This window comes from Aulonocara stuartgranti (genome assembly GCF_965226115.1).
Source record: "Aulonocara stuartgranti genome assembly, chromosome: 13".
NCBI classification, from domain to species: Eukaryota; Metazoa; Chordata; class Actinopteri; order Cichliformes; family Cichlidae; genus Aulonocara; species Aulonocara stuartgranti.
The window spans coordinates 15,371,330-15,384,964 of record NC_138949.1 but is presented as its reverse complement, the minus strand read 5'-3'; the positions used below and the strand labels follow the sequence as shown (position 1 = coordinate 15,384,964).

Sequence of the window (13,635 nt, the reverse complement as noted above, 5' to 3'; positions counted from 1 at the left end):
ACAAAACAGATGTGACATCACAATGACCAATAATTTAATTTATCCACATTTTAAGAATATATGCTTGATGTGCTCGGAGCAGCACAGCTGACTTTCAGCATGGCCACATAACTCTCCATCAGCACTATAGTGTTCGTACAATATAGGATCCAAACAGAGAACTCCAAGGTAGACAAAATAATAAAAGGCATGCCTTTTATTAGGTTGACAGAAAAGTCCAATAACTACATCCAACTGGGAGTTAATAGAGATCCTAGAAAACCACAGGGAGCCAGGAACAACAAGGATACACAGGCTGAAGGAATGGCTCTATCTACACACACTGAGCACTGATAGGAAACTGGAGACTAGTGGGGAACAGGACACAGCTGAACATAATTAATACAGGTGAGACTAGTTAGGGCACAAACAGGAAGTAAAATTAGAATGAGAAACGACAGACAACAAGCCACAAAGAGCTTCCAGGTCAGGAAAATGAAGCCAGTGCAGAAGTGCCCAAAATCTACATTCTATGTGAAAGCCACCAGCTGTGGTTGAAAATAAGACTTTGTGAAGTCTATGGAGAAATGTTTTTCCGTCTTGACCTCAGGAAAGACTTTCCTCCTGAGTTCATGGGCTCACTCACTCATTCTGATTCATACTAAATAAAAAATTAAGTCTATTTTGTAAATCTCGGCCATGTATGTTTCAAATTGGAGACATTTTCTATACTATGTAACCACGTGTGCATTGGCTAGCAAAATAAATCACAAGTCATTAGCCAGTGAGTGTGCGGTTTCACAGTCAGACCCACCCCTTCTTGTCACATCTGTTTTTTTGCAACCAAGATGGTGATGGTAGAAACGTTCATCTGAAAGCTTCAAAGAGGAACTTCAGAAGCCAGTTTTCGTGCTCTCTGTGGCCACAGCTGTAACAAGGAGACACTGAAACAAGACGGATGAACAAAACATAAATAAGCTCATTCAGGGAATGCAGGAAGACAAAGACAGAAGGAGGAACAGATTGGGAAACGCTGAGAGAACTAAACAGACAATTAACAAACTGAAAGTAGCAACTGGAGTGAAATACAAATCAAAATTCAGAACTAGGCAGGAACCAGAACTCAGAGCTACAGACAGTTATTACCAGAAATCCATGAAGTAAGCACAGAAATCAGAGACTATTTCTGCACATGTGTAAACCACTACATTATGAAGCCACTAGTGATGCAGAAAAATATTAATGTAATAATTCTTTTGATGATAGTAAGAAGTAAATTTAAAAAAATAATAACTAATTTTGTCTCCTCTAGGGGCCTTCAGGAGCACCAGGGCTACCAGGTGTGCCTGGTCGAACAGGGGCCCCGGTAAGAAATCCGTCCTCCATGTGGTCTAAAATTATGCAAAATCTCTTTAATTGTTTCATACTATAAAATAAGTGTGCTATTCTGTTTGCAGGGACTCATGGGTCGACCAGGTCCAACGAGCCAGCCTGGACCCAAAGGAGATAAAGTAATGTTTTTACTATTTCTGTATTTTTCTGCATACCACAGGCAGAGTGCACGAATTTCTGGATTTTATATACAGTGTATTGTCAGTGGGAGCGCACATTAAATGACCTGCTGGTTACATGAGTGCTTTCAGCCACTGCTTTAAAACCTGCGGTAAATTGTTTTGACAGAGTATATTAATGAAATTGCACTGTCCTCTTGTTTCCATGTGTGGTATCATGAATCTTAAAGACAGATTCATAAAACAGAAAAACAAAAAAACTGCAGTTGATGAATACTTGAAAATATTAAATAATTTAAGATTTTCCCCAAATTTTAATATATGCATCAAAGTGCTAGAGAGCAGATAGACGTTTCATGAGATTCTTTTTTGTTTCCCAGGGTCGGCAAATGAGATTCACTTGATTACATTAACATGGGACTGTGGCTGATAAACATTTGCATTTTCACAGACATGTTTAAAAATTCCTCTGGCTTGTGTTTGGCAGGGAAATGAAGGACCTCCAGGTAGACCAGGGCCTCCAGGGCCTCCGGTAAGTTCCTGGTGCCTCAACAAGTGCTATCTGTTGATAATAAGTCTCAAAACCTACATTAGGGTAATAGATTACACATTATTTTGTTACTGGCACTTTATCCTTTTGGAAACACTCTTATGGTTAGCGAGTTAAATGCATGTCCTCAGCACTTATGTTTCCTCAGTCTAACAGTATTTATTGTATCAGGAAAAGCATAAATGACAAACAGGTACAAATACGATGAAATCGTCACGACCTGCACGCTGGCATTGAGTTATGTTTCTTTCCTTTAAAAGGAAAGTGAGTAAGCGCTTCCAAAGGCAAATCTATAATTCATCAGCTGTCCCCTTGAACCTGCCTTGCCCCCCTCCCCTCACACCCTGGCCTCATAAACTGCAGTCTGGGAGGACAAGAGATGGCTCAGTGGCCTGAAAAGGGCACGGGTATTCACTTGCTTCTAAATGAGAACCTTGACTCCTTCTACGTTTACAATAGCTGCCCTCTATCAATCTATCATGGGAAAAACATCATTATATGTTCTAATACTATATAAGAAGAGCAGATTACCTAGTTCTCATACCCAAATCTTTTTAATCAGTGTGCTCTTTTGTATTTCTGAGGCACTCGTCTTTTTGGAATTACGACTGGCTCAAGGATTATTAAGTCTACGCTTCTCTATGTTTTTTTTCTCCTCTTTTCACTTCTCACTCTTTCCCGCACTCTCTTCCTTTCTCTCTCTGTAATCACCAAATGAGCTATTGATCTCTCTTATGTAGCTTTTAAGGGCTTAGCAGTGTATAACTGCTTCAGACCTACTGTACAGTTTTCTGTAAGGACTCCCGGTGCCTAGAACTTACATTCAATGAAAAGAGCCTCTTAGAGAAGATGTCTGATTTACTCTGGGTTGTGTTGTAGGGCAACGGAATGGGCAGCCTGTACAAGCCACAGGTAAAGATTTTAAAAAACTTCAGATCATTGTCATTGTGATCTTCTGAATGCATGGTGCTGTGCAGAGCCTTAAGTCAAATTTGCTAGAAAAAGATTCTGTGCTTGTTGTTTTTGGCCCGTGTTATAAAATATAAAAAAATTCTTTGCAGAGCGGTGGAGCTATTTTAGGACCCCCTGGAGCTCCCGGTGCTCCGGTAAGTATAATCATTGTTGTGCCTGAAGCAAATCCTTTACACTGAATTGTGGAGTAACACTAGCAAACAGGCATGTGGATACTGTCTGAGCTGCAGAGCCTGGGAGAGCTGAATAACAAATAGCCTGACCAGCCCTCTGGTGTTATCTTGGCTTCTAAGGCTATTATATCACAGTCAATCATGCTCATTGAGATCTGGTGGTTGGTGAAGGCCAAGAGGCTTCCTGACTCTCAAACAGGTGCCTCTTATCCACCCCAGGACACACAACATCATTGAAATGCAAAATGGACTTAGAAGTTCGGCTGCTCTGCACAGTGCCAAGCCGAAGTGACCCGATTTGCTTATCGGGTTCCCCCTGCTCCTCCTTATCAGACAGTTTGTAATCTTGTCCAGTCCTGAGAGACATTCAGTCACAGGCCCTGCAGGGATCCATCCACTAAAACGAACACTTAAGGTGGTGACAAAAAGTAGACACTCTGCTATCCCCAGTGCACAATGGACATGAGCCATAGCTACATCTTAAGGATGCTTCTCCCGGTACTGCATCCATCACAGGCCAACAGCACCACAGGAGCAATCTAAATAAAGGAGCATCTTCATCAGTGTTAAGGAGGATAAGCGGCTCAATTCATCAATAATTGCTTGTGCTTATTAATGTGGAAAATTGCTGGCTGGTGTTGTTTTAAGCCTTTTTGACTGGATTATATGATCCTGATCATTTTAATTGCGCTTGAGACAATATTACACTATTAGCGTGATTTACACACAGAAAATAAGAGAAAAGGCAAGTAATAATGACTAATATAAATTTAAATGACAATAACATACAGTAACCACATGCCATTAAAGATGATATTTACGATTTTTATGGAAGCAGTTGTCACTTTCACGGGGGTAATATGTCCGCTCTCCCTCTTTTTCTCTTTTTAAGGGTCCCAAAGGAGATGAAGGACCTGCAGTAAGTTGAAGCTTTTCATCGTGGGCTATATTTTTTGAGGCATTTGGCTGTTTTTGTGCTCCTCGCAAAAAGTCAGAGTTGCCAGTTGCTTGCTATAATTATTTCTATGGCTTTCTACTGGATAAAATAAGTCAATACAGCCTCAAGCCCGAGCACTTAACCACTTTCAGAAGAACTCCAACACACAGAAAAAAAAATGATCTCGACTCCTACAAATATGAAACCTTTGTACCATATTGTCTTGCCAGTGGGAACCCACAAACCCTCACTGCACTTCAAATGCCCATCCCCCAAACTCTGACGCCTGAAAACAGTCCACACAGACATGGGAATCATCCATTTTTCTCGGGCCCAGTTGCATTTTTTTAAATTTTCTTTATTTTTTGTTTGTTTGTTTTGTTTCACGGTGATTTTTCACTGGCATGTTAATTTGACATTTTAATAAATTGCTCAAGCGTCCGCAATGCCTTGGTGGAATTGCCCCAATCCGTCTCACAGCTGATCCTCTGGCTGGCCCGCTCTTCCCGTAGCCTGAGTAACGTATTCGTGACAATCTACATGTGTGACAATTACCTGGACAATCCGTCTGTGTCAGTGCCGGTCGCCCCTCTATTCTGTGTAATGGCATTTCTCCATGGCAGCGCGAGCAAGATGAGGTGGATAGAGGCCATCACTTGCTTTAGCACTGGGAATGGCTCTCTATTTTTAGTGAAGAAAGCAGGTGTGATTGTGATTGTCAAATGGCTTTCGTTTTTCTAATGAATATAAAGCCTTCAAGGTGTGACAGCATGTGTCCTAGGTCATTTGAAGTATTGTCCTCTCAATACCTGACCGAGATCATCAAGATGAGAGTGGGAAATGTGTAAAATCTTGGCCCCTGCAGAATTAAATTTATTCGCCTTCATCCATTTTTGATCTATATCTGCTCATTTATGCATGATGGTCGCTTTATAATGACACTTGTTACCTTCCAGTCGCTTATCGCCAGCCTCACTCTAGGACTGTGAGACAGGAATAACCTCATTCTTGGTTGGGAAATGGGGAAAGCGAGGAGGCTTGGGGGGTTTTTTTGTTTGTTTGTTTTTTTGTCTTAACATAACAGTTGGTGTATTTTTATCTCACAGGGGGAACCAGGGCCCATGGGATTACCTGGGCTTGAAGGGCTGCCGGGTGCTAAGGTAAACGTCAAGATACAAAGTTTTCACGATGACCGCCTGTTAAATTCTGAGAATTCCACATTTTTCTGAGCTGGAGCCAAAGTATTCATGTAATAATTAATAATTTGCACAATTAATGAATTTTCCTTCATTAAAAAAAAAAAAAGTCCTAGAGGCATCTTTTCATAACTTCCTGCCTTTTCTGTGCAGAAGTGTTTCCACTGATTGGCGGTGTGTGACTGTGTGTTTTGTGGAAGGTTGATGGGGGTGGAATATTTCAGTTTCTCTGACATCCAGAGTAATTTATCCTTTCAGGGCCTGCTGTCAAAGGTTTGACATATGCAAAGCATTTGCTGTTGAAATATGAAGATCTTAAGGAAGTCATTTATAATAAATATATGTGTGTGATTTTTCTGAGGAGATATTTATAGTTTTTTATTAAGTGTTTCAGATTTTTGCATTGCACTTGTCCAGACACATAGCAGCCCAGCAGCTTTCATTATACGGAGTTTCTGATACCACTATCTGTGTGTCTGCTTGATGTGACAGTGATTTATAGTATTCTTTATGTTATGTGTACATTATCTACCTAATATGTTGTGCTTCCAGGGGGATATGGGTTTGTCTGGTCCACCAGGGATGCTAGGTCCTCCAGTAAGTCCTCCATTTTTTAAAATTAATTTAGGACATACTTCTCTCTGATCAGTCATTTATGTTATTTAAGTCTGCCTCTGGCAACAAGTCAGTGATGTTTTTTTTAAAGTAGACAGAATAATAGCTCTCAATTCCTATAGCACCAAACTATTTCGATTAATAATGCTGCCTTACACCTGCAGTCTGTTTGTGCAGTGTTTTGTTGGGAAGGTTTCTTTTGTGCAGCTTTTGTATGCTGGTCTCTGTATTTTAAATGGAAGGTTACAGGGGTGCTGTAGATATCACACTATCGAGGACCTGTCAAACACGGTCTGTTCTTTTCCCATACTTGTGATTGACAGGGAAAGCCCGGCGCTCGTGGAGAGCCAGGGATCCCAGGAGAGCCGGTGAGCCTGAGCCTCTAACTCTCTTTGAGCTGTCAATCTGTGCGTCATTCCTTTGTCACTGCCGACTGACACATTGGCTGTCTCTGTTCTGTGACAGGGTGAGAGGGGTCCGCTGGGAGAGACAGGATTCCCTGGGCCCGAGGGACCCCAAGGTCTTCCTGTAAGGATGCTACACAAATTCTGTCGCTCTTCCCTTAATATTATCACTACTAGATGTTGACAAAGCACCTTCCAATAATGTCCACACTAGAAACAGCGCTATTAAAACATGGCCGCATAGTTGTTTTACCATTGTAGTGTGTGTCTGGAAGAAAAGCAACACGATTCAAGGACAATATGAATAAAATACATATGTTAGCTTCCGCTTGTCCTGTAGATGATTACATTGCTCCACATAATTACCATCAGAGATGGTTTCTGTAATTTTCCCTGTAAGCGCACAATGGAACAATGTTCGCACAGCAATCAGGATCATTATCCCTTGGTTGAGATATCTCATTAACTGTGGAGATTACTAGGAGTGCAACAGTGCTGATCCAATCGAAGGCGGGAGCTGATACAAAATGTCTTTGTTTGTGTTGTGCTTCTTGAGCAGGGGAGACCTGGAAAAGATGGAACTCCAGGATACCAGGTGAGTTGTGCGAATGCGTCGCAAATCCCCTTATAGAAAGTGCTTTACATCAGCCAAGCTACAGAAAGATGGCACAGCAGATTTTTATCCCCCCTCAAGCTACAGCGTGCTGACTGCATTAAAGCTATTTGCATATTTGAGATTTTAACGATTAAAAAAAAAAACCTAAATGGAATCCTGCAGATTTAAGGCTTTGTTGACTTTTAGTCTTTTCACCCTCATTATACAGTTAATGCTTTCAGGCAATGATAAAATGTTTGTAATAGAGGGCAGTAGATGCTTCAGATTAAATATGCATTTTTCTGCCTGATGAACCTGGCCAAAATGGAAATAAATATGCATAAAAGTCTACTTTTATGTACCTGATCAAATCTACACTGTTTACTACATAATCACACAGAATGGTCTCACAGTATGGGCTTGAATTGCCATTCACTGCACATTATACAATCTAATACCCAAACTCGATTGACTATGATTATTACAGCTTTTCTCTGATTTACAATTTTTTTTTCACCTTACACCTTAATGACAGCCCAAGTACTTTATTTTTTTTTCCTTCCATTTGTTCATAATCTCAGCATCACACAGAGCCTTTCTATAGATAGGCACGACTTTTTGGTGGGGCAACAGTGCCATCTAGCAGATGGTATAGTTGCCTTCTTTAGCAAAATTCCTTGCACACTGCTTTGAGGTTTAATGTAATGCTCAGGGAAGCACATTTCAGTGGGCAAGATGATAGATTTAAGCCTCCCATCAGGCAGCGGGGAATACAGAGTACTGCAGATTAAAGCAGGCAGGGGAGAACGGCATCACAAAGCGATGCCCGCTTCAAAAACCACATCATGCCAGATTGTCTTTTGCATGGCTCCTGTAATCCAGCAGGAAATTGATACAAAGATGCTCCCAAATGTATTTCTGTGAGCAGAGTAAAGGGAAGCAATGAGGAGTGACAGAGAGGGACTGGAAGACACAAGATGTTGTGACACGAAACCAGAGACAGGTATTTTTTCCCTGCTCCTCTGTACAGTAGAGGCAGCTGGTGGGAAGGCGTTCATCATACAAACCAGGAGTGATGCAGAGGATCCGTGACATTGCAGAAGGTGAAACACTATACGGGGAGGAATTATGCCTGAGCTGAGTAAGACGCAATCAGTGCAGCGTCAACTGAAAAGCGTGCATTCCTCAGAGTCAAATAATTCATAAGAATCCTCTGCAAACATCGCTTATAGTGGATTTAACAGAAATTCAAATGAACAAATTCCAAATGAACATAATAGAATGACTGAGTGTTGCTCGCGCCCTTACACAATCCCAAACATCAATGCTTTGTGTGCAGCTACTAAAAAGTTTCAGGGTCAGAATAATTTCCTTTTACTGTTTCACTGCCTTTTTTTTTCTTCTTACTCCTCAACAAAGACCTCAACTATATAACTATATTTTTTCCTTTTTCCTTTCTAAGGGAGCTACAGGTAGACAAGGAGAACGAGGATCCAAAGGAGAGCGTGTAAGCATTCCTCTTTTCTTAAAAGGAAGCTATTTTTGTGACTCCAACTATAACACACAACAAAAAGATTTTGATGAATAGTAATGAATAGTAATGAAAGTCTTCACTTCAGCACAAATATGACTAATCCCCACAAGCACATAAGCGCTAGATAAAGGCATTTAACGCTCAGTGCAGTTTGCTATTGTGTTTGCAAAAGCTTGGTCACACTTCCACAGTAATCTGTTGCAAACGCCTTTAATAGAGGATGCAAAATGAGGTTTTAGCTTTATGTTTGGCAGCAGAACCCCAGGACCAGTAACTAACTGGACACATTAGGAGAAATGGGTCATTGTGCACAGTATGTAAAGTTACAGCGGGACCTGAAGATTATAGTGACACTGATGCAGCTTTTTCTAGCCAGGAGTGGTAGCTGTAGCACATTCACATGTTTGGTGCCTCAACATCATACACAGGTGAGATATATCTGAGCTGCTACTTTTTTTTTAATGCTACAGGGTGATCCAGGAATTCCTGGAGAAAGAGGCGTTCAGGGCGAGAGGGGTCGCCCAGGAGAGCCCGGCCAAATTGGACCCATCGGTACCCAGGGGCAAAAAGGTGATCCCGGCCCTCCAGGACTCCTGGGGAGTGAAAGCCTCCTGGTGAGTTGAAAATTTTCACCGTAAACAAAGACAACCCTCCCAGATAATTAAAAAGCTTTACCGGGCAACTCGTTCCTTTGAGTTACCACCTCAGTTCTCATACACTGGGGGGGAAATGGTGTAGCTACAGCTTTCTGCATGAAACATCAAACAAGGCAGTGCAACGGGAACTTGCTGTTCTCTTTCTGCTCAGCGCTTCCCACTCCTGATCATCTAGGCGCAACAGAAGGTCAGAGAGGGAGTGAGACGGAAACCGAAAGAAAGACAGATATGTGGGCGTGCCTGGAGCTCTGCAGAGCAGCGAAAACACCTCCATCTGTCACAGACATTTTACACTTACTATATGCAGCCGCAACCGTTATATAACACTCACAGGGATGAAAAACTGTTCTGAATGCAAAGATTTGAGGTCCAGGGATACTATTGTTTGGCTTCCTAACTGGTACGGCACAAAAAAGCACCAACAATCCAGCTGAGAAAGGTTCACACAGCGTGTGCTGTGTGCTGTGTGCTGTGCGCTGTGCGTACGTGCTCTATGCATGTATATTATTTCTTTATCCTTCCATACATATGGAGGCAAATAGAGCCAGTGTGACAAGTTGCACTTTCAGTCTAAATAGGCAGTGCATTACTTCAGAATTGGAAATAAAGTAACACCACTTTAAAGCTATAATACCAAATTTAATATTCGCCTGCTGAGTTTGGGTTCAGACGTTATATTAAACTGCAATGCAAGGTAGGCTTTCAAGTCAGGAGGAAGCTTTAAAAGCTGAATTTAAACTGAATGACTCTGCCCTGCTTTTTGTCGAGTTTGGTTTGAACAATCTGCGTAGAAGAAATGTTTTATTTAGTAAATGTTCCAGATATCCACTTAATTATCATTTTTACTTGTATCTTTTTATTTTTATTGTCCCTTAATTGCTTTAGTTTCTCTTGTTAAGTGTTAAAATAGTGCTTTATCGCTATTTCCGCTCACAGGATGACTCCAGCTTTACAGAGGAACTCCGGATGTTTATCCGAAATGAAGTATCGAGGATTTTTGAAGGTAAAAAAACAAAAAAACTGAGTTTATTTTAATTAGTTTGGAGTACTTTTATTTTTTGTGTTGTGTTACCTCTAAGCATTCTTCTCTTGCTTCACAGAGAAGCTTTCTAGCAACAGCGGGCTACAGAAGACACCTGCAGGCATCTTAGCGTCGCAGATCCAAGGACCTCCTGGACCTCCTGGAAAGGATGGATTACCGGGCTCACCAGGAGAGCGTGGACCTCCTGGTAGGATGGCAGGCGGAACGGCTGCACCTTAATGCCACTGCTGGAAAAATACTATAATTTAAATATGAATGAATGAATAGAAATAACACTTGTAAAACCTGATTGCTGTTAATGAAACATGATTAACTTTAATTTATTTAATGAAAAGAAATTATATATGTACTCCTATAATTACTTCAGCAAACACACCGTGTGGTTTACCGAACCATACATTTAGCCAATTATATTTTAGAGAGGAAAGCGTCACATTTTTGTGAGATGCACCCTGTTGGTTGGCATCTCGTGTTTTTGTGATGTTGATTTGAAATGTTGGAGACTGGCTGGATTAGAGTTGGGCTTACACTTGCACTTTGTGCGGATTCATGGGTATTTCTCTCTTGCATAGACCCATATATCAATGCAGACTGAGGGGCGGGGAGCAGAGGAAAGGCCGGGAGTGTGGTGCACAGCGGCTCTCTGGGAAATATGAAGACAAACGAAGAATTGGCTGTGAAAAAGAGAAAGTGTTATCAATGTGGACAGGAAAGAACCTCAGTATTGATACCTCACTCCAGGAAAGAAAGCCCCTAAAATGCAAAAGGAGCGTAGTCAGGAAAGAGGGTTGACATTCTTTTATCAAACTAATACAAATTTCTGACTGCTCATACAACACTAATGGTTTGCCGGTGCAGGCTTTGTACCTCAGACTTGCTTAGATTTGTACTGTGTCCGCAGCAGAACTATGGTATCGTGACTTTTAAAGAGGAGTGATTTGATTGTGCTGGTGCAGATCAAAAGCACCGCTGCATTGGCCGTTCTCTTTGAGCTTTGTTATCTACCTCACATTATTCAAGACCATTTACATTTTAACCCACTGCTATGATATAAAGGGCTGCTTTCATTCACGAATGTCTCCAAATTAGCCAGCTACTCAACTCTAAATATTTGTGCGTTAATGCCACTGGCGTTTACACATGTCTTGGACTTTATTTTGCTTGTTTTGTTTTTTTACGCTTCCAAAAAAAAGTGTTTTATAGGTGATCTTTAATGCAGCTTTGCAATAAATATTTATTGAAAGCAAAGAGGAAAGTTATTTCCCTTGATAATTCAGAAATTCAACAACTTCTTAATTTTTTTTTCTTTGTTGACTTGGGCCTTGAGAGTTTGGGGTAATATTTCCTCATTGTTTCTCGTCATCCTCCGCTGGAGACTGTGCTCCTCTGGAATATCCAATTTGACTTCTTCTCCAATATGCTGAAATGAATTGTTTATGGAGAAAAATAACCCCTCTGTTGAGTTCACAGTTTTTTCTTTTCTTCCTTTCTTCTGTCTTTGGTGTGATTTCACATGGGTGAAAGTCTCAAGCTGTTAAGAGAACGCCCATAGGGGCTCATGCTGGAGAACACCATTTCTTTATTTCCTACTTTGTTGTAATTAAGTGCTCATTTGTGATTCATTGTTCACTTTTGGGATCTTCAGAAAGTTTCTCTTTGATGAAAGCCATTGTGCTCAAGTGCATATTTCATCAATTTTGCTTCTTTTTTTGTGTTCTTGTTTTAACATTTGTTTTGTATTTCAATGCATTCTGTGTAACATTTATACTGAGTGAAACAAACATGTCTGTAAACTCTGTTTGAAAGCTGCTCTGTTCTTCCTGTGAGATGGACATATCAGTAAATAGAAAGAAAGTTGTTTTTTTTTCTTTCTTTTTTGTAAGACACGGTACGATTAAGTAGATGTGTCTTTTAATATTGTATACAACAGCGTACAACAGGTGCAGGTTCAATGAAGCATGAAAAACCACTGTTTGCCAGTATTATATTTTGGTAACTTACTTTGTCCATTAGTGCCCCAAGACACAATTTGTTTTCAACTAAGTACGCAGTGTGGCATTTTTCGATTTATCAGACTGCACCAATCCACCGTGGCCCCCAAGCTTATTGCCCTGTGTGCTATTCAGAAATTTTTTATTTATTTTTTTTGCTCAAGGTACAGTGCACTTTTCTCCATGGAACGTCTCCTGCCTGAATGAATGCCCCGGGCTCTGTGAGTGTTGAAAGAAGTCTCATTATTGTGGCAATGTGTGGATAGCCCCCCTTTTTTTATTTCTTTGAGATTCAGTTTTGGAGCATTCATAAGCCTTTTTTCTGAGATTTTCTCTGACATGTAAGCGTTGGAGCGTTTCCCCTTTGGGCCAAGCAGTGAAATGCTTGATACTCCTGTCAATGTTTCTGATGCACTCCATGCAGCCACTGGTTGTGAGACTCCATTACTTTAAGTGCCTCGTGGGGAAATATTTTTTGCAGCCTCTCAAATTCTTACTTGGTATGCTGCTGTTTTGAACTGTAGACGTACTGGTTTTTGCATGCAGTGAAAAAGCCCTTGAATAATATGATTGTTTGCATACAGTTAAAAGCAACCGCCTGCCTGGTCTGACTTGAAGATGCGCGAATGCTTTGAATTCTCTTTTGACACACTGAGCATGCTCACAGTTTGTGTTCTTTCTTGGAGGTACTCAGGCAGCAGCCAGTCTCCAGCATAGGACAGAGTGAACATAATGAGCATCAGAGTAAAGCGTCTGTCATGAATAGCCACGATTGTTTGCGGAGTTCACCTTTGACTTGGCCTACCTTTCCACTCTCTGAATGCCTTTAGTAACCCACGTGTCTGATCTCTGATTGTTAAAAGCCTCTTGTCTCTGTTTTGAAATCGTCAAAGATGTGATGTGTGCTGTTGTTAGAAAGCTGCACAAATCCACAATGCAGTTGTCTGTTTCCACTTCACCTACTAAGGGTGCATCTCTCAAAATAAGTGCATACTTGATACCTGACACTGCTGTCATCCTGATTATACATAATCGAGAAGCTGTGCAGTGTTATTAGGAGTCCGTTGACAAATAAAAAAGTTCCACAAGTGTGTCCTCATTTTGACACTTTGTCGTGCTTTGGCATTTGTACTAATCTTACTAACTGTAATTCAAACTGTGTAGAGATGGCACCACAACAGGACTGCTTTAAGTTTGTAGTATTTGTTTTCTCAGCCACAATGTTGTGTGTGTGTTTGTGTCCACAGGAATCAGGGGTCAGAAAGGAGAGCGAGGCCAGCTTGGACTGGGGTTACCAGGAGATCCAGGACCCACGGGGCCACCAGGTAAGAACACCTTATGAGTAGAGCCGTTTTAGTTTGAGTGTTTAATTTGATATGCTGTGCAAAATTCTTTATCCACCCCTCATTTGTTAGTATTTTGCTTCCAATGAGTCTTTCTGGTCATTTTTTTAAGTGTTCATGAGCAATAGTTTCCAGGC

The 13,635-nt window shown here is 41.0% G+C and overlaps 1 protein-coding gene across 6 annotated transcripts in view; it reads left to right on the top strand.

The window, feature by feature from the left end:
- The window catches only part of LOC309720949 (uncharacterized protein), a 105,332-nt gene that overhangs the window by 84,985 nt on the left and 6,712 nt on the right, over positions 1–13,635 (top strand). For all 6 annotated transcript variants that reach the window (XM_082558205.1, XM_082558206.1, XM_082558208.1 and 3 more), the window contains 16 exons: positions 1,292–1,345; positions 1,437–1,490; positions 1,978–2,022; positions 2,920–2,952; positions 3,102–3,146; positions 4,078–4,104; positions 5,229–5,282; positions 5,871–5,915; positions 6,257–6,301; positions 6,399–6,461; positions 6,897–6,932; positions 8,395–8,439; positions 8,937–9,080; positions 10,059–10,125; positions 10,223–10,351; positions 13,403–13,480. In XM_082558205.1, the coding sequence (XP_082414331.1) occupies positions 1,292–1,345; positions 1,437–1,490; positions 1,978–2,022; positions 2,920–2,952; positions 3,102–3,146; positions 4,078–4,104; positions 5,229–5,282; positions 5,871–5,915; positions 6,257–6,301; positions 6,399–6,461; positions 6,897–6,932; positions 8,395–8,439; positions 8,937–9,080; positions 10,059–10,125; positions 10,223–10,351; positions 13,403–13,480 (964 nt within the window). The remainder of the gene's footprint in view (positions 1–1,291; positions 1,346–1,436; positions 1,491–1,977; positions 2,023–2,919; positions 2,953–3,101; positions 3,147–4,077; positions 4,105–5,228; positions 5,283–5,870; positions 5,916–6,256; positions 6,302–6,398; positions 6,462–6,896; positions 6,933–8,394; positions 8,440–8,936; positions 9,081–10,058; positions 10,126–10,222; positions 10,352–13,402; positions 13,481–13,635) is intronic.